This window comes from Somniosus microcephalus, chromosome 12, assembly GCF_052327205.1.
Source record: "Somniosus microcephalus isolate GS21.2 chromosome 12, FLI_Smic_1.0, whole genome shotgun sequence".
Classification (NCBI taxonomy): Eukaryota; Metazoa; Chordata; class Chondrichthyes; order Squaliformes; family Somniosidae; genus Somniosus; species Somniosus microcephalus.
Window position 1 is genome coordinate 75,550,415 of NC_140998.1, and position 21,457 is coordinate 75,571,871.

A 21,457-nucleotide genomic window follows, 5' to 3' on the forward strand; every position below is an offset into this window, starting at 1 on the left:
GAATTCTCTACCCCAGAGGGCTGTGGAGGCTCAGTCGTTGAGTATATTCAAGACAGAGATCGATAGATTTTTGAATATTAAGGGAATCAAGGGCTATGGGGATAGTGCAGGAAAGTGGAGATGAGGATGAAGATCAGCCATGATCTTATTGAATAGCTCGAAGGACCAAATGGCCGATTCTTGCTCCTATATCTTATGTTAAATCGTTGCCCGAACCCCTGCCTTCTGGCTTCAATTTGAATTTGAAACAGAGTCCAAAGACCAACCCTTGAGAATTTCCTTGCTCATTGTGAGAGATCCCAAAGGGTAATCATCCATGACTTTTCAACATCAACAATTTGCATTTATATAGCACCTTTAATGTACAAAAAATGTCCCAAGTTGCTTCACAGCAACATACAGTAAAAGGAAATTAATGGGTGCAGAGCAATAGGCCAAAAGCTTGGTCAAAGAGGTGAGTTTAAAGGAGGGTCTTAAAAGGAATGAGATAGAGTGGTGTAGGGTTTAGGGAAGGATTTCCAGAGCATGGGGTCTAGGCATTTGAAGGCATGGCTGCCAATAGTGGGGTGAAGGGGGGAATGTAGAAGAAGCCAGAGTCAGAGGAAAGATGATTTGGGGGGGGGGGTGGTGGTGGGATGGTATAGGGCCGTGGGAGGTTAGAAATAGGGAGGGATGAGACCAGGGAGGGATTTAAACACAGATGAGAAATAAATTTGAAGCTTTGGAGGACCAGAGGCCAATTGTAGTTCAGCGGCGACAGGGGTGATGGGTGAGCAGGGGTATGAAGTAGATGAGGAAGATCAAGGGGCCAAGTATAGATCCATAGCAGACTGCCATGGTAACAGTGGGGAGATGGGAAGAGAAGCTACTGGTAGAGATGCTCTGGCTCTGATCAGGTACCCATAATCTAACATTTTTATTCACATAATATCCTTTTGAATTCCATAAGGTATAATATCACTGATATTTGAAATAGTGAATAAATATTTAATTGCATTGATAAGACACAAGGGGTAGTCTTGAAGCTCCCCATTCGCGGCCTCCTGACTATGTGCTCCTCTGCGCACTACAAAGGGAGGAAGGTAGCTAATGAAAGAGAAAAAAATAAGTAACATGGAGCTCATTCCAAACTGCAGTTCGACGTCTGTGGAAAAACCTGTTGAAGATGCAGAAAATGAAAACTTTGTGTTGTCTTCATTCAGGCTGATTGTCTAATGTTCCCACTGGTCCCACCTTACTTGGGAGCTTTTAACACTTATCAGCTATGCAAAGTAGGAAAATGGTCTGTTCTTCATCATTGTCATCTTTCACTTTTATAAGTTCAAATAGATCTGGAGCTTTCAAACACCGGCTGCACACATACAATTTTTTATAAAGTTACATTTTGAAATTCAATATTCCTGAAAACAAATAAAGAGTTTATTTTATTTAAGTTTGGTTTTAGTGCAGTTGAAACATGTTTGCTTTTCTATAAATTGTAACAAATATTAATTTTATGGGAATAACCACTGCTTTAAACAGGTGAGATTTTTATCATCCAGGAGCAAGTCCTGCAGAGTCCTGGATTCTTCAGCAACACACGAGCTATATGGATGAACATTTATATTTATAGCTTGCAAACACCACTTACAAGCTACTTGTATTGCTATGGTCAGTATGAAGGTAAGAAGTTTGTTTTCTGTATGCAATACAAATAATATTTATTTCGTACAAAATTAAATATTAGGCAGCATGATACTCCTTGAAATTCTGCATGTTTACAGGTTTTCCAGAAGTGTGAAACGCAAATACTGTCACAGGTTTCATTGGATTGTTCTGCATATTATAATCTTAAATAACAGTATTTACATTTCTCCCCCAAGAACACATCAACTTTTTCCATTGTTCCACATTTATATTCTTGCATACAAACTGTACAAGTTATACAGAGCACAATCTTTCTTTACATTTAAATTATCACATTAACACTTTGGATAGTACAAAAGCCAAAGTTGGCTATATTTACAGATACACTTATTTTTTCGCAACAGCAGCACAACAGCTGCTTTTGATTGGCTTTTTTCCCTAGTTACACTATTCTTTGGCCTAAAATATTTGAAAACTAATCAAACCAAATATCCCATTTATAAACAGCAGTTTTATATATTTTTTTAAATTCCCATGATCTCTTAAAAGTAACTACCAGTTCACATCCGATTATTCAATGTGTAATTTCCTTTGGAAATTAAATAACAAGGAGCGAAGTACACCAACCTTTTCAAGCCAACAGTAATTTTAGGGCAGTATTATGTACTTAAGTGTTCAGTGCTTTTTCTATTTTCCTTTCTGTAATCCACAAAATATTGGGGTCCAGGAAAAAGTAAGCACTTGCTAAAATAAATATTCAATCTATAAAGTGCATTAGTGTTTCAAGCGTTGTCCTTCTTTGCACTGCATCTCTTGTTATTTTATTTATAGAATGCATTAGGATGAATAACGAGTTGAGGCCGCAGACAATGATGGTGCTGATAGGTCCTTGAGAATTTTATTAAGGCCTGCAATGCTTTCTTCAAGCAGGTAGTTTTTCTTCTCTGTTGTCTTCTGTCGCTCTTCAGACATTTCGAGGGCCTTGAGGAGTTGAGCGTTTTCAACATACAAGTCCTTGACTACCTCATCTGCTTTAACGCTCTTCAACAACTGGGAATCAACAGTAACTGTAGTTATAAAAATCATTCCATTGTCTTTGTTGTTTGTTTTAAAGAGACATGCATTGAAAATCAGTAAAGTTTTCTTGTTTCATCTATGACATTCTGCTTGATTTGATTAAACCGGTTATCTGGACTACTTTAGAATAATTTGATTATTTCCCCACTCTACACGCTCCTTCCTTTTAAAAAAAAAAAGTCCAAATAAAAGGATAATGCATTCTTTTTCTTTTATAGAGCAGAGATCTAATACAACTTTGTCTTTTTTTTTAGCAGCAATTGGAAAAAATGAGCAATCCAACCATTCATTACAGCAATAGACCTAATTATCAAGCGCAACTTACTTGTTCTTTCAGTTGGACGACTTTGTCCTGAAGAAGTAACTTTATATTCCTTAACTTATTTTCAACATCTTGCATCCTTTCTTCCATCTTTTTTAGCAGTTGTTCATATGCCTCCTAGAAGAAAAATATTAAATACATTGGTTACGGTCAAAAAATTAGACAAAAATGATAACCATGGATTTACTTCCGTTTGTTAAAAAAAGAAACCTGAATGCATCATTCTATTACTTGACAAAATCCTCACAAATATAGGTAACGTTTGAGTGGAAAAAATTGTTCTAAAGCTACTTGATACAATATTTAATCAAGTAGAATTTCATCAAGTAGAATTTCATCGATAAAACAAAAGTCTACAACTGGTTTATATCATTTTAGATATATAAATTAGTAAGGACCCTACTGATTTTCAGTAGACAGCTCTTTAAAATGTTAGTTCTCATCAGACAACAATTATTTTAAAAAATGGTTTAACTCTCACCAGAACAAGACAATACAGAGAAAACAATATGCCTACAGTGACTGTGTACTTTTCTGAAAAACTCTCAAAGATATTATTGAACTAGTAATATTTGGAGTAAGAGGAAAGTTGGTCAGCTCATGTTACAAATGGGAGGTCTGCCAGTCAGGTCAACAACATTTTAGAATTGCTCAAACATTCATCTGAAAGCAAGTTCTGGGTTCAAAAGAATTAAGGTGTAAATAATAAAGATTTATGAAAGCAATGAAAAAAAAGAATCAACACATTAAAACTGTTCTAATTCAGTAAGGAGGATAATGATGCAGGTACGTAGCATCACCACAGCAGCAGAAATTGATTTACTGTGGTTAACTGTCTATTACGGTTGAGACAAAGACAATTTTGACATGGGGAATTTTAAACTCTTTAAGACAAATTGCGTACAACATAATATTGTCAGTTGCTTGCATTGCATTAAGAATTCATATTTTGTACCATTTAAAAAGTGATATTCAATCATATAAAAACCACACACACACACACGCAAATTAAAAATCACAGATTTATTGTCAAAATAAAAATGTAACAAAAAGGAGGAATCCATGTCAATCAGGAAACTGTAAATGACTATATAGAAAAAGTCTTTTTTCATTTAGGCAGTGCGTGTGCAAAAGTGTCAGAAACAAAATTCTTGCTAATAAGCATAAAATCAACTGAGTAGGTACAGGAAAAAAATACAAAACGAGAGGCTAACATTTGTGCATCAATTTTCTCAGACAGGCAATCAAAAATCAGGACATTTCACCCATTCTTCAAGTTGCAAGATGGTTATAGTGAAATTGTCAAATATAACTTAAGGCCCATAATTTTGGGCTGCAATTAAGAATAGGAAACTTTATTTTGGAAGACATGAAATAAAACAAATTTGTTTTATGTGGAAGTTTAAAACTCAAATACATAATTAACAATTGTGCTGGATATCTACAACACTAGAAAAGTTAAATATTATCATAAATAAAATTCAACACATAAGACATAAGTTACACTTGGCACTTTTGCAATAATAGGTCTTATTAAAAATCACATTTCTACATCAAATACTTAATAAATAAAAATAATTTATAACACCATATTTTTTCCTACAAAATGCAAGGAAGTGTAAATAGACTTTCAATTCTGAGAACATTGTCTACTTATGATAAAAAGCTGTTTACAACGAAAGCCTTCACAAGTGCCCAATCCTCCTGTAGGTATCAGCATGCACTGCTCGCTGCTCCGGTAGTAAGGCCTATAGAAAGAATGTAAGTGGTACACTTCACCCTGTATTATATAAGAATTGACTCAATATCCCACACTACTCATAACTACACATCGGCACTACAAAACTACTACAAACAAAGCAAGTCAAAAAACACTTCCCTGTAAAAAGTAAACCCACCTGCAACAAAAGGAACAAGATAACCAGAAAATCATCATAGTTATATTTTGGTAAAAACATGTTGGAATAGATGATGCGTATAATGAGATAGTCACACCAGGGCCCAATCTTTTCCATACCCAATGTCCACACATTGTCCATATTTCCAGCAGGGGTCATTGGACAAGGGTCAGGAGGGGGGAATTCTGTCTAATTCTGTCTCCCTAAACCAGGGCACCAAAGCTAACTTTACCACCACCCTGGCTGAGAGTAGTTTAACCAGATAGATTGAAGGTCAAACATGGGACCTTTCTGATCTGCACAGCTCAGTTATTCACTGCCTTAATCAGCTGAGTCACTGCAGGAGCTCACAAATGTAATTCTAATCATCACAGCAGTCAGATGCAAGCATTCATCTAGAATATCCTTTGTTCTTAGAATTCACCTACCCTGTCAGCCCACATAGAATAGAACTAGTTCTCTTCATACTCATTTTTTGCTTGGGGTTTTTGAAAGCTATGGACACCTTCCCTCTGCTGTTATTTTCTTCTCTTTCTTCCCCCTGGTTTCCTTGAGCCATGTCCCAATTGCAAACCAAGAGGAACAGGGTTCGACCTTCTTTTGTGTCTCTTGTCAATGGTGTTCTGACTGGTGGTACGTACATGACCACAGCTTAGAGATGATTATGATTTTCCCCTTCCCAATCAAGAAGCAGCCCTCACTCATCACTTCTTCACATCAACATAGTTGAGATGAGAGCTCAGCAGTGTGGGGAATTGGTGGCATGCCATATGGAAGACACCCCTTTTCTTAGTGCATAAAATAAATTGGAGAATAATCAAGAGTCACCAAATTACACTGCTGATTACTGCTCTGAACTTTGCATGCTCTGATTTTCCCACTCACCAGCTTAGGCTTTTTCAGCAGCACTTTTAAAGGCTGCCAATGGGATCAGTAGAGGTGAATGAATACTGCTTTTAGCACTCACCTCTGTAGCTGAGGAAAGGCTGTGGGTCTGTGGGTGGGTGCATGAGTGAGCTGGCAGATCAGCGAATAACACCAGCTGCTCTCGCCAGCAGGACCAACAAATGTGAATGTTGCTGAGAATTAGCGCTCATGTCCTCTCATGCAATTAGGATGACAAATTGTAGAAGCCCTGACAATTGAGGCTCCACCATATAAGTTTCAAGAAGTGGTTTTTATATTGTCTGTTAAGGTCAAAAACATTTAAGCATTGAGTGACTTAAGAACAATAGGCACGATTTGATTATGCACCAGTACTGAAGCAAACTTTTCCAATACACCAATAAAGCTATCATTTTGGGGCACAAAATCCCACTTATCATGTATATCAAGTGCATACTACAATCTGTGCAAATGGAAGCGGTAGAAAATTGGGCCTACCACCACTGCAACTTTCTCGAGCTGCAAAAATATTTAGAAAACACACACAACCGCTCGGCTAAATCAACAGCATTCCTTTTACTGATGTAAATAGGCTGGAACCAAAGGAAACTAGGTACACCACCTTTTTGGTGTTGCAAGGATTAAATCAAAAATCATTTCATTAAAGTTTGAATATAAAAATGTTTAGTGCTATATTGCTAATGCAGTCCTCAAAAGGCATTAGTAAATATATTGCATACCCATCCCATTATTTCAAGGTACCAAAATTAAATCATTTCCTTTCAAGAATTCAACACAAATTCTAAAGAGAATTTAGGATCCCTACGCAAATTTCCAGAGTAAATGAGAATTTTAATATTGTTCTCACTGTAAATTAACAAAAAGACTACTGTCTCTTTAGAATCTTCTAAGCCAATTATCAGAAAAGAACAATGTTTACTACAATTACATCACCACAGCAAATTAGACTTTTTGTGATTGCCTGGATTATTTCTAAATGTACATATGAAGTGATAGGAAGTGCGAGTATGATCTAGATTATTGCTTGATATTTACCTGCTGTGTATTGCTTTCAGTGGCATTCTTGTCCAGTTGCTCTTGCAGTTGACGACATTGAACTTCCTCAAGGCTCAGCCGTTGCTGAAGCTGCGCTAGTTGTTCTTTAGGCACCATGGTACAGACCTGCTCCCGCAGTTGTTGGAGCTCTCGAAGATTCTGTGCCTGGCTAAATGTCAGGCTTGAATTTGACTGTAGCAGCTAAGTAGAAAAATGCAATAAGCAAATTCATGATTTGTCTGAAGTATTTTCTTTTGGCTAACTGCACAATGCCACTTTGATTCAAGCATCACTTCATCATATTATTCAGATTTGATCATAATCCAAACTTTAAAAAGACAATTGAACCCTTAAGTTAAAACACACCTAGAAATGGCAAGAAATCAAAGGCTGCACATTAAAGATTATTTGGTATGGAAGATTTTGTATTTGTAGTGAAGTCAATGCCCAATATTTTTGAGTCATACTTCAACAGCTGATCCAGTGTTAACTTGTGATTATTCATACGATGCATTAGTAAATTGTATAGTATTTTGTTTCTAGAAGAACATTTTCAAAATGAAATTGCTCTTTAAGTTCTTCAGTGATTTCTTTGAAGCTTCAATATGACCTGCGTGTGTTTTTTTAACTCTCTTTATAGATATTTTTGGCATCCATGTTTCAGACTATTCTTGTATACGAGTCCTAGCTTCCTGCTTCCTTGAACATGTTTTCACTTCCTCTGATTTCTAGCTAAAATTCATAATGTGGCCATGGTAAACAACAGGGAACCCTTTCTCAGGTTCCTCCAGCTATTGGTCCCAGTAAGGTTTTCGCACTGCAATCAGATACTTCCGTTTCCATTGAAAATTGAAGTGAACATTTGTGCATGTTACTTCCTATGCACATATACCTGCACACATTCAATGGTGCTCTGAGTTTTGGAGAAGGCCAGTGTTACGATTTCTAGGGCTCAACCAGAAATGCTACTTGTGCTCAATATCAAGGACGACTCCTGTAAGTGAGTACTCACTCCCTACAAGCCAAATTGTGACTTTGTACGCTCAATAAAACAACATTGTAATAAAAACTAATTACTTTCTTCCCTGAACAATTTCCCTGTTACCACTGCCATGTAGCGTGTGATCATATAAGTGATGTGTAAAGACAGCAGCTGACAGCATAACAAGACACCTTCCAGGTTTTCACAATGTGTACATTTTTAAAAATTACTTCATGATTATTCAGTGGATATCTACAACAGCCAATGTAGTAGCACACAAGCTAGAAAAGTTCCAGGATTGATTTCTGGTCTGTGCTGAGTAAGCTGATCACGGCCAGAGTTAGAAAGGCAAAAGGGATAGCAAACTGGAAGAAATTGGGAGGAAATATATAAAAGAAAACAAAAACAATGAATTAAATCTTGTATGAAGAAATTATATAATTTTGTTTGTACAGCAAAGGGCACAATCAGTAAACTTACACTGTAAAATCCAGGACTGTACTTTTTGCTCCTTTTATGTTGGTATGTCTTTTATTTGCAGCAATTATCAGAAGTTTTACTCCAAATATTATGGGGAAAAAATTGGGTCGCGCCCCCTTTGGGGTGCTAACTTCGCCGGGGCACTACTTTTAGTGCCCCGAAAAAGTTAGCACCCCCGCGTCCAAAATTCACCGGTAGCGACTCAAGAGGGAGGCGGGGCGCTACTGGAAGCGCCCCGCCTCCCTCTCGGGGCACTGTGAGTGAATATCGTGGCGCTACGTGCTGCGGTACCGCAGGCCTTCCTCCACTTATTAAAGGGGAGGGGCCTAGTGCAGCGCGACCTGGGGCCCAGCTGGGCTACCAGGGATTGGAGTGCTGGCAAAAGAGCCTGGCACTTCGCGGGGGGGCTGCTCAGAAGGCCGGAGACGGCATAGCGGGCAGGTGCTGACAGGCGGCCAGCAACAAAAATGGCCGCCCAGCACCTTCCCTTTAATTTGCGCCGCCCCAACTGCAGGTAGGCCCCCCTGACCCTGTCGGACATAGCATCCGGCGGTAAGCCAGGGGACGCTACCGAAGATCGCAGCCGAGGTGCTGTGCACAGTGATGATGTCATCGCCACCGGCACAGCGCCACGGGGTGCTAACGGTTACCGCCGCCGCTAATCTCCTGCTGAATTTCGCGGGAGGCCTAAGTGGCGTTGCGCCCGGGTGCTAGTTGCTTTGCGCCCCGTTAGCGCCCTCTTAAATCAACCGAATTTTCCCCCCTATATCTCAGTGAACACTGTATGGACCCATTTGTTATGGATTTGCAAGTAAAAAGCTTTGACCTCCAGGCCAAAACCTCACTCAATATTAGACTTGTGCTCTGAATTAAACATTGACAGAATTATCTAAAACATTTCATGAATACTGTTAAAACCCTGCAACATCTACAGACAACAGTCAAAATGTTGTCATAAAAATAAAAGGACTTGTTTGTTGCTAGTTTTAATGTAATGACTCAAAATGATAAATATAACCAATGAACTAAATTGCTTAGCATACCTTAAGATTCTCGCATCTCTGAGAATGTTTTGGTGTTTTTTACTCTGCCATTACTATAGTCATGGGTGACTTCTGCAGAGTAAACTTTCTAATTTAGAATTAAAATACTTCAACATTTAAGATGAAGCTGGAAACAATAAATTCTGGGGTATCATTAATTTGTGATTGGTCTCGAGAGCTAAGTGAGACTAACTAAAGAGGACACTATCATAATATTAATTGAATCAACTTTCTGTAATTGTTGTACAATTACTTCTAATGTTTAAACCTGTAGTGCCTTTCAGTTACAGTACACCAAAATTAAAGTACAAGTACGATATTATTAAGGAGACAGTAACGGGACATTTGGATAAACATAATTTAATAGGGCAAACTCAGCATGGTTTCATGAAGGGGAAGTCATGTTTAACAAATTTGCTTGAGTTTTTTGAGGAAGTAACATACAGGGTGGATAAAGGGGAACCAGTGGACGTGGTGTATTTAGACTTCCAAAAGGCATTTGACAAGGTGCCACACAAAAGATTATTGCTCAAGATAAAAAATCACGGGATTGGGGGTAATATTCTGGCGTGGGTGGAGGATTGGCTCTCTAACAGAAAGCAGAGAGTTGGGATAAATGGTTCGTTCTCAGATTGGCAACCAGTAACTAGTGGTGTTCCGCAGGGGTCAGTGCTGGGTCCCCAACTCTTTACAATCTATATTAACGATTTGGAGGAGGGGACCGAGTGTAACATATCAAAGTTTGCAGATGATACAAAGATGGGACGGAAAGTAGTGAGTGAGGAGGACATAAAAAACCTGCAAATGGACATAGACAGGCTAAGTAAGTGGGCAGAGATTTGGCAGATGGAATACAATACTGGAAAGTGTGAGGTTATGCACTTTGGCAGGAAAAATCATAGAGCAAGTTATTATCTTAATGGCAAGAAACTGGAAAGTATTGTAGTACAAAGGGATCTGGGGGTCCTGGTGCACGAAACTCAAAAAGTTAGTATGCAGGTGCAGCAAGTGATTAAGAAGGCCAATGGAATGTTGGCTTTTATTGCTAGGGGGTTGGAATATAAAAACAGGGAGGTATTACTGCAGTTGTACAAGGTATTGGTGAGGCCGCACCTGGAATACTGCATACAGTTTTGGTGTCCATACTTAAGAAAAGACATACTTGCTCTCGAGTCAGTACAAAGAAGGTTCACTCGGTTAATCCCGGGGATGAGGGGGTGGTCATATGAGGAGAGGTTGAGTAGGTTGGGACTCTACTCATTGGAGTTCAGAAGAATGAGAGGCGATCTTATTGAAACATATAAGATTGTGAAGGGGCTTGATCGGGTGGATGCGGTGAGGATGTTCCCAATGATGGGTGAAACTAGAACTAGGGGGCATAATCTTAAAATAAGGGGCTGCTCATTCAAAACTGAGATGAGGAGAAACTTCTTCACTCAGAGGGTGGTAGGTTTGTGGAATTTGCTGCCCCAGAAAGCTGTGGAAGCTACATCATTAAATAAATTTAAAACAGAAATAGATAGTTTCCTAGAAGTAAAGGGAATTAAGGGTTACGGGGAGCGGGCAGGAAATTGGACATGAGTCTGGGTTCGGAATGGTCATGGCCCTGTGGGTAGTGGAGTGGGCCCAGGGGCCGTGTAGCCTTGTTCTGCTCCTACTGTGTTCTAATTCTGTTAGATTTCAGGAGATGGTTTTATTCCTGTTCCTGGCTGGGGTGGAGATCGCCTTTACAGAAGGTAAGTACTGTAGAAAATATAGGGACAGAGTGATCTCCTGGAAGAATTTCGATCGCCTAGATGGGTCGGAGAGGAATTTCCCAGATTTTTTTCTCCCAAATTGGCCATTGGGTCTTTATCTGGTTTTTTGCCTCTCCCGGGAGATCACATGGGTTCGGGTGAATGCAGAGTGATAGAAGATTTGAGGTTAGGATCAGATCAGCCATGATCTTATTGAATGGTGGAGCAGGCTCGAGGGGCCGATTGGCCTACTCCTGCTCCTATTTCTTATGTTCTTATGTTCTTATGATACTTTGAGGTAGAAATTGGTATCTGCTGGTATTCGGGTGTAAAATGGGTGCAAAGAATAACAATTTAGCAATGAGGCAGCCTGTGCCCAATCTGTGCTGGCATTGGTCCCACTGCCAAATTTTTGGGGCCCAGTTTTCCTTTAGTCCCACTCATCAACAACAACTTTATAGCAACTTTAATGTAGAAAAACATCCCATGGGGCTTTAGAAAAGTTTAATCAAACAAATGAATGTGGAGAGGTATATAATATAAGCGCCAAGAGGTAATGATGAGCCTATATGAAACCTTAATAAGACCTTAGTTAGAGTACTGTAGTACTGGGCTCCACGCTATAGGAAGGATATTGAGGCTTTAGAGAGGGTACAACAGAGGTTCACTAGGATGCTATCTAGTATGAAAAAAATACAAATATGAAGGAGGACTTGAAAATTAGGCCTTTTTTCATTAGAAAAAACAGATTATGGGGCAATATGACAAAAAAAATTTAAATCATGAAAAGATGGGACAGGGTAGACAGAAGCAGCTGTTTCAGTAGTTGAGGGATCTAGAATGTGGGGTCATAGATACAAGCTTAAATGGAAGAGATTTAGAGCAGAGGGCAGGAGCAATTTCTTTACAAACAGAGTTGTGAAGCTGTGGAATTCACTTCCAGGGTTAGTGATTGAGGCAGAAACTACGTCAACATTCAAGATTAGATTGGATAGGTGGATGAAGGGATATGGGGACAGGGTGGGTAAATGTGAATAGGACTACAGGAAACTTTCGTTTAACCGGAGGTTAAAAGTCCGGAAAGCTCTATCTACCGGCAAAATTCAGGAGCCGTTTCCTATAAGTTTTTTTACTTCTCATTGCTTTTTTTTCCCCAGTCAGGCTCTGCAAGGTCTAGCTGAAGCTGTTGCTTAGCTCAAGAGACACTTTTAAGCTGCGGCCGACTGTTTTGAAGTTGTTGCTAAGCAACAGGGTTTGTTGATTCACACGGAGCTGAAAAGCTCTGTATGTTTTAACATTAGCGCTGGTTTATACGGCAGTTTTGATGGGATGGCACCAACTCGGTCCCGTCAGTGCCGGATACCAGAAATTTTCCTGTATTTTCTTACATGAAGGGTAAATGCTGACACGGACTGGTTAGGCCAAGTGGCCTGTTTCCGTGTTGTAATTTCTGTGTATTTCTATGTATGTAATTATAAACTACTGAGGATCAGCACAAGGTTTCAGGTGGTTTTATTTAGAATCAGTCACATCCGAGTTAAAGGATGAAAAGTCATTTCAATATATTTTTCTCAGTTTCATCGAGCATACCTTGTCACTAGTCTCCATTAACTGGCTCTCCAGGCTGGCCTGTTTCTTTCGCAGCGTTTCATTCTCCACATTGAGGACTTTCAGTTCATGTTCAAGTGAGGCCATCAGATTAATCTGTCAGGAGAATTAGTCCTGTGTCAGGGCAGCATAAGCATCATTCTACATAGAACTCAACAAGTAATAATTTGATCTTGGGACAACAGTCTGACTTGGCTTCTGATTGTGAATGCATAGGGGTGTCTGGATTTTAAGTAACAACATCTGCTTTACTGAAGATCCCTTTTTATCCTTTCTTGAAGTGCACTTTATGAATCTTTTCTTTAATTTTAGATTGTATGCAGAAATAATTAAAAAAGACAAATAATCTTCAAGGTTTTGCTCACTCTTTCAGCTCCTTTCCACTCAAGTTCTCAAGCACATAATTTCCACCCTATACAACTGCAACGATAACACACCATCTCCTTTGGACCTCTTTGAACCCTTTGATAGGATCAATTATTATATGTCCCTCCACTGCCTCTCCTGTGGTCCATTGTGACATTACCTCCTGTTGTTTATATTCCTACCTGTCCCCAATGAAATCTGTACATTTCCTGCAATGGTTGCAATCCCAGGACAGTCACCTTTGGTATACTCCAAGGTTCCATCCTTAGCCATCCCATACTTCATATTAATATGCTGATCTTCACAATACATCTATAAACATGGGGTCAGTATACCAATAACAAACAAGTCTACTCCTTTGGCACCACCCATGACTATCATTGTGTTGTCTGTCTGCTTATCCAACAGGAATTTTCAGATAAACCAGAGCTTTGTTCAGCTATCATGTTTGCATTTGCTAGAAACTTTGCATCTCAAGTGCTGATTTCATCTCCGCTCCCGACAGTTTACAACTTTGGTGTTCTGGTCAACCCCGAGCTTCACATCTAACATTCATGGTCCATCACCAAGAACACTTACTTTCAGTACAGGAATATCACTTGCCCATCACCCTATTGCACCACCACTGCCACCAAAACTCTCATCAGAACCACTGGCACCTCAAGCTCGGATTTCTCCAATGGTCTCCTTGATAGCCGACACAGATCTACAATTGCATAAACTCAAACTCATCCAAAACTCTGTGGCCTCTACCCTATCCTGAACAAAGTCCCAAATGCCCACCACCCCTGTAACTCACCAAATTCCACTGGCTCCCCAGTCTTACAGCATTACTGAATTCAAAATCCTTGTTTTAGTCTTAAGATTCCACCTGACCTCTGAAAAACCCTTCAGCAATATGTCACAGCACCCACTCCACTTTTCCAATTCTGGTCTAGCGTAAGTCTTTCCCTCCCCCTACTCCACCATTAATTGCCACTCCATGTTGAAATCCTCTTTGCCTTGCCATCGCTGTCCCCTCCCTCGAGAGTTTTCTCAAAGTTTATCTCTTGGGTCACGCTTTCCTGCTCAGTGCTCACCCACTCCTCTGTAAAGTGACTTGTAGCACTTTGTTACATGAAAGATGGTATACAAGTCTAAGCTGTTGTTCTCCACTCTAACCTAATCATAAAAGAGTGATTTTGATTTTCGCATTATTCTTATACCCTACCTTCCTGTTAAGCTCTTTCTGAATCTGATCATATTCCCTTTTCAGACAGAGTCTGTCCTGTTCTGCAGCTTTCAGCATGGTAGACTTGGTGTAGTGTTTCTGGTGTTTGAGTGCTAAAATTGCAGATTCCAGGTGTTTGATCTGTGAAAAAGAGAAAAAAATTGCAATCAGATCCAGAAACATGCAATCTTACCATATGCAAATTTCAACCAAGGCCCAATTTGTTACTGATTTGTTCTTACATAGATCATAGAATGGTAACAGCACAGAAGGAGGCCATTTGGCCCATCAAGCCCATGCTGGTAACAAATGATGGCAGTGGGGGGGTATTCTTGTTGCATTCGAACCATTGCTAAAAACTGGTATTGGTGAGGTATTGCATGAACTGCTAACAGCCTTCTAGTGGCAAAACATGGCCTTAGGTTCACAGCACTGTAGAGCTCACATTCAGGAACAAATTTTTCATAGTTCTCTTTTAATAAATGACTGTCATAATATCTTTAATTATAGGTACTGGATAAAACACAAAGTAGAAGCTTCCAGGATGGCTCAGTGAGATTATCCACTGAATAGGCGAGCCATATAGACCAGGTACATACTTGGTCCGATTCCCAATTTTTGCTAACTTAGCTGATTCCAATCAAGCAGCTGTTGGAGCCGTAGGGTTGAAAAATAAAACAACATGTTGAATATATACAAGACCTCCAACATAGAAAATGCTCCTCGGCACTCTATGGGGAAGGGGAGGCATTAAAATAGATAAAAGAGATAAAGAAATGAGCGCCGAGCCATGATAGGAGAGTCGAGAAAGGTGACCAAAGGCTTGGTTGAAAAAAAAAGTTAAGGTTTTTCAAAGGTGGAAAGTAAATTGGAAAGGAGGAAGGGTTTATGCAGGGAATCTCAGAAAGTAAGGCCAGGATTACTGAAGGCCTTCCCACCAATGGTGAGGCAAAGAGAGTGTGGTTGCACAAAAGGCCAAAGTTGGAGAATCGGAAAGTGTAGGAGGTGACAGAAGGTTGGACGAGATTGCAATGATAGGGTAGGAGGAGGTGCGGTGATGGAGAAATGTGAAGATGAGGATGGAAAGGAGGATTTTAAATTCAAGGGCCTAGAAATTCAGTGGGCTGCGCCACCCGTTAGCGCCTTAAGAGGGCGCTAAGTGGGGCGGAAGCCACTGGCCACGCCTCCCGCTAAATTCAGCGGGACGCTAATGGCGGCGCTAGCCGTTAGCGCTGCGCCGCTACCGATGACGTCATCGGTGTGCGCAGCGCCCCGATCGCGATATTTAGATGCGTCCCCTGCTTTGACGCCGGACGCTATGTGCGACCGGTTCAGGGTGGCGTACCTGCGACGGTAGAGGCGCTAATTAAAGGAGAGGTGCGGGGCGGCCATTTTTGTTGCTGGCCGCCTGCCAGCACCTCTCCGCGCTGCCGTCCCCGGCCTCCTAAGCCCCCCCCCACCGCCCCCCGCGGAGTGCCGACTGCGTTCCAAGAGCCCAGCACTTCTCCTCGGTGCTGGGCTCTTTTGCCGGCACTCGCGATCTTCGGGGGCCCAGCTGGGCCCCAGATCGTGCTGCACAAGGCCCCTCCCCTTTAAGAAGGGGAGGAAGGCCTGCAGTACCGCAGCGCAACGTGCCGCAGCGCGCAGCGATATTCAGTTGCAGCGCCCCAAGAGGGATGCGCCTCCAGTAGCGCCATGCTTCCCTCTGGGGCGCGCCAACTGAATTTCCGGCGGGCGGCCGCAACTGCTTCCGGGGTGCTACTTTTAGCGCCCTAGCGAGGCTGGCGCCCCAAACGGGGCTATACCCAATTTCTAGGCCAATGTGTTAGGGGATAGTACGCCAACGTACATTAGCCCTCTGCAGTCAGGCAGCCTGCCAACACTCACTGACAAGGTTCAAACTGTATGATGGCTGGTCGTGCAAGGCATCAAAGAGTGACCAGTGCCTGTGGAACCAGTTGTGCTTTCAGGAAGGAAAAAAAGACTTGCATTTATATAACTCCTTCCACGACCACCGGACGTCCCAAAGCACTTTACAGCCAATGAAGTACTTTTTGAAGTGTAGTCACTGTTATACTGTAGGAAATGTGGCAGCCAATTTGTGCACAGCAAGCTCCCACAAACAGCAATGTGATAATGACCAGATAATCTGTTTTAGTAATGTTGGTTGAGGGATAAATATTGGCCAGGACACTGGGGATAACTCCCATGCTCTTCTTTGAAATAGTACCGTGGGATCTTTACGTCCATCTGAGAGAGCAGACAGGGCCTCGGTTTAACGTCTCATCCGAAAGATGGAAAGGAGGCGAGTGGTGAAAATTGGTATGGAATAAATGTACCAAATCAACCAGCTTGCTCTACTTTGACAGTAGTAGTACAAGGTGAGGTGGATTGTACAGTAATGTATGTATGTATCAAACATTTTTGGTGTACAGCTTTATTAGTTCTCCTTATCTGCTGTACTTCTGTTTTCAGTGTCTTTCACCCAACGCAGCAGGATGATGTGGGCTGCAGATACCTCCAAAACCCTCTTCAACGTAGTTGTGCATTGCCAAAAGGAAGCACGTCTTGAAAGCCAGCAGAATTTTCTCTATGAAGCCAATCAAGGTTCAGAAGCCTGTTGGGTTATTTTCTCAGTTACCTTCTCCCTGGCCTGATGCAGCTCTCCTTTTGTGTGCTGTCCCTCTTTCTGCACCCTCTCATTTTCCTGCCGCAGTAATTTCTGTTCCTCTTCCACCAGCCGAGCCAGGTCATCCTGGTAGAACCTTTTCTGCTGGTGCTGAAAATCTGCAGAATGCAAAGTCAGCTCTAGCACCTGATTCTGAAAGTCACAGAAAGGAGACACAGGCTTATGTAAATCATCAGAAACGCTTTTCTTTTTGACTGTTTTGAAAGAGGCAGGGGCAACTAATTTTGTTTTCCTTTCCCCTCCTTGTTTCCATATTTCACCATAACCAGTTGATGAAATGCACATGATAGCAGCCTCAGGTGCCTCAACCTTGGATTATCTATTAATACAAAAGCAAATTACTGCGGATGCTGGAAATCTGAAATAAAAACAGAAAATGCTGGAAATACTCAGCAGATCAGGCAACATGAAATAGAAGTGGAGAGGAGAATGGGTTCATGAAGTGACTTTGGTGAAATGTGAGCTTGTGTAGACATTGGGGGGAGGATAGGATTGGGCTTGGCTGTGATGCTCCCACTGGCATTTATTGTATAGGTTCAGTAACAAAGAAGATACATTTAGCTGAATATCAGAGGGCGCCTGGCACCATGAAAGCACTTGGGTTGAGAAGTGGAGGTAGGGGATGGGGAGAAGGTGGTGGGGGCATGGCAGGGGAGAAATAACTGAATAATGCCATCATTGTACATTTACAGTGGGCCTTGGATTGAAGTTCTTTTCAAAAATGTCCAATGCATTAATGTTAACCACACATATGCGCGCGCACGCACAACATTATTCATTCATTATATATATATATATATATCTTAAACTTGGTTTAAAACTGCTACGGGCTGAAATAATTCAGCCAGCATTTAAATGGAGTTATACCTTGTCTTTGGTGGTCTGTAGCTGTTTGTGCAACGACATCACTTCCTGTTTCAATGCCTCCTTTTCCTGTTGAGCTACACGGAAGTCTGATTTCAATTTTGCTGTCTGGAGGTTGATACTTTGTAAGCTTTCCTCCAAACACTGTATCTAAAAATATAAAACATCCACTGTAACAAAATTTAAACTGTAAAACTGGAGAATTTAAATTCAGTTAATTAAACACAGTCTGTGCATCAACGATATAAGGCATGCTTCTTAACAGTTGATGTTACGTTTGTTTTCTTGACTTGAAGTTTTCATCTTGCTCTTATGAATATACAACAAAACTAATTCCTTTAAGTGCAATTTCCCATGGGTGGTCCTGATGTGCCTCAATAATTCCGAGACTCGAAGGTAGCAGAACAAAACAAGGCTTTTATTAACTTAGAACGAAACACGTAAGCGAGAGAGATGTCGTCCTTCTGGAGACTGTGGCTAGACTGAAGCTAGCTTACAAACGGGGCCAGGTATGGGCGGAGCCCTACACACAGCACATTCCAGTATACAATACGGCACATTCCAGTACACAATACAATGAGGTCTGGGGGAAGGGAAATGACACTGAAACCGATCTCAGTCACAGGCAGTGATGAATGGAAATATTTCATCACATTCACCCCTTCTATAGATTTAGTCTGTTCGGGGGTTTGATAGTCCTCTGCGACCGACGTGGCTGTTGCGGTGCCGCGGGTGTCGGCTGGGTGTCCCCGGTAGCCTCCTGGGTCTCTGCCGGGGGTGCCGCCAGGGTTGTTGAAGGGGTAGTTGGTGGGGGTGCCGTTGGTTTGTGTTCTTCCGGGGGTGATGAAAGAGTAGTGGGTGGGTAAGAGTTGCTGTGATCGTCGTTGCCGCTATTGCCGTGGTTGTTGTCGATGCCGGCTGGGGCGACGTCTTTTATGGACACGGTGTCCTCCCTTCCGTCGGCGTGCCGGACATATGCGTATTGGGGGTTGGCGTGGAGTAGGTGTACTGGCTCCACGAGAGGGTCCGTCTTGTGGCCCCTCACATGCCTTCGCACGAGTACCGGACCTGGGGTGGAGAGCCATGACGGCATGGATACGCCTGAGGTGGATTTCCGGGGAAAGACAAACATTCGTTCATGAGGCGTGGTATTAGTGGCCGTACACAATAGCGACCGTATCGAATGGAGCACATCCGAGAGGACTTCCTGCCAGCGGGAGATAGGGAGGCCCTTGGTCCTTAGAGCTAGAGTGACTGCTTTCCATACTGTCCCGTTCTCTCGCTCCACTTGGCCGTTACCCCGGGGGTTGTAACTGGTGGTACGGCTCGTGGCGATCCCCCTGGACAGCATGTACTGGCGTAGCTCTTCACTCATGAAGGACGCCCCCCTATCCGTATGGATGTAGCTCGGCATACCGAACAGGCAGAACAGGCTGTTGAGGCATTTAATGACCGTGGCGCTGGTCATGTCTGGGCAGGGGAAGGCGAATGGGAACCGGGAGTATTCGTCCACAATGTTCAGGAAGTAAACATTGCGGTCGACGGACGGGAGGGGGCCCTTGAAATCTAAGCTGAGCCGCTCAAAGGGCCGTGTAGCTTTGATTAAGTGGGCTCTATCTGGGCGGTAGAACCGAGGCTTGCACTCAGCGCAAGTGCGGCAGTTCCTGGTCAGGGACCGAACTTCCTCAATCGAGTAGGGTAAGTTACGGGACTTTATGAAGTGGAACAGCCGCGTGACCCCTGGGTGGCAGAGGTCGTTGTGGAGGGTCTGTAGCCGATCCCCGGTGGCGCTGGCACACATCCCTTGTGAGAGGGCGTCAGGGGATTCGTTAAGGGCCCCTGGCCGGTAAATGATGTCGTACTCGAAGGTGGAGAGCTCGATCCGCCACCTAAGAATCTTATCATTTTTAATCTTCCCCCTCTGTTTATTATTGAACATAAACGCTACCGACCGCTGGTCGGTAAGTAGGGTGAAGCGTTTGCCGGCTAGGTAGTGGCGCCAGTGGCGCACTGCCTCCACGATGGCTTGGGCCTCCTTTTCCACGGAGGAGTGTCTGATCTCGGGCCCTTGGAGGGTCCTCGAGAAGAAAGCTACGGGCCGCCCCGCCTGGTTGAGGGTGGCCGCCAAGGCGAAGTCAGAGGCATCACTTTCCACTTGAAATGGAGTGTTCTCGTCCACTGCCTGTAGCGTGGCCCGCTCAATATCCTGCTTAATGCTTTTGAAGGCGGCGTGGGCCTCAGCAGAGAGCGGGAAAGAGGATGCTTTCAAGAGGGGGCGGGCTTTGTCGGAGTAGTTGGGGACCCATTGGGAATAATAAGAAAATAACCCCAGGCACCTTTTCAGGGCTTTGGGAGTGTTGGGCAGGGGCAGCTCCCGTAGGGGGTGCAATCGGTCGGGGTCTGGTCCGATTTCCCCATTCTCCACCACGCTGCCTAGTATGCAGAGGCGCATGGTGTTGTAAACGCACTTGTCCTCGTTGTAGGTGAGGTTGAGTTTTTGTGCGGTTTTCAGGAACCTCTCGAGGTTCGAGTCGTGATCCTGCTGGTTGTGACCGCAGATGGTGACGTTGTCGAGGTAGGGGAAGGTTGCCTGCAAGTGGTGGTCATCAACCATGCGGTCCATCTCCCTCTGGAAGACCGAGACCCCATTCGTCACCCCAAAGGGGACTCTGAGGAATTGGTAGAGGCGTCCGTTCGCCTCGAAGGCGGTGTATGGGCGGTCCTCTGGTCTGATAGGGAGCTGGTGGTACGCTGACTTGAGGTCGATGGTGGAGAACACCCGGTATTGGGCGATTTGGTTCACCATTTCTGATATGCGGGGTAGCGGGTAGGCGTCTAGTAGGGTGTACCTGTTGATCGTTTGACTATAGTCGATCACCATCCGTTTCTTCTCGCTACCCCTTACCACTACCACTTGGGCGCGCCACGGGCTGTTGCTGCGTTCAATAATGCGCTCTTTCAGGAGCCTGTCTACCTCAGTCGCGATAAACCGCCTGTCCTCCCAGCTGTACCTCCTGCTTTTGGTCGCTATTGGCCGGCAGTTAGGGGTAAGGTTCGCGAATAGCGAAGGCGGCTTTACCTTCAGGGTAGCCAGACCGCACACTGTGAGGGGCGGCTGGGTCCCACCGAAATTGAGCGTGTTGCTTTGGTGGTGGCACTGAAAATCCAGGCCCAAGATCACGCTCGCACATAGGTTCTTCATGATTAATACTTTAAAATTATCATATACAGTTCCGTTAACGCACAATTGTACCGTGCAGTAACCCAGAATGGTCGATGTCTGGGTTTTGTCAGCCATAGAGATGGTACCCTGAGTAGGGACCACCTTTAGGGAGAGTTGTTGTGCCAGTTCTGGGTGGATAAAGCTCTCCGTGCTTCCACTGTCAATTAAGCATTTAACCCGGCACCCGTTTACCTCGATGTCCACCATTGATCTGGATAGCGGGTGCGGCCTGGTCTGGTCCACTGTGACCGATGCCACTGTAGGGCCCTGATCGATACAAGATGGCGTCCACGCTGTCTGCTCACAAGATGGCGGACCCCACGAGGTCGGGCAAGATGGCGTCCAAGATGGCCGCTCCCACGGCGCACACGCGGCGGTGGCGGGTTTTCCGG

The 21,457-nt window shown here is 43.1% G+C and overlaps 1 protein-coding gene across 4 annotated transcripts in view; it reads right to left on the reverse strand.

Moving 5' to 3' along the window:
- Positions 1-1,683: 1,683 nt before the first annotated feature.
- Positions 1,684-21,457, reverse strand: part of nin (ninein (GSK3B interacting protein)) — a 138,087-nt gene continuing 118,313 nt past the window's right edge. Inside the window, exons 23-29 of one of the 4 annotated variants that reach the window (XM_086003158.1) lie at positions 17,846-17,992; positions 16,931-17,110; positions 14,290-14,430; positions 12,696-12,809; positions 6,865-7,065; positions 3,029-3,142; positions 1,684-2,676 (exon numbers count right to left, since the gene is read on the reverse strand). In XM_086003158.1, the coding sequence (XP_085859284.1) occupies positions 2,464-2,676; positions 3,029-3,142; positions 6,865-7,065; positions 12,696-12,809; positions 14,290-14,430; positions 16,931-17,110; positions 17,846-17,992 (1,110 nt within the window). In that variant the 3' untranslated portion in view covers positions 1,684-2,463. Of the gene's footprint in view, positions 2,694-3,028; positions 3,143-4,033; positions 4,774-6,864; positions 7,066-12,695; positions 12,810-14,289; positions 14,431-16,930; positions 17,111-17,845; positions 17,993-21,457 lie in introns of those variants that run through there. The other 3 variants (XM_086003160.1, XM_086003159.1, XM_086003161.1) reach the window with 3 other exon arrangements.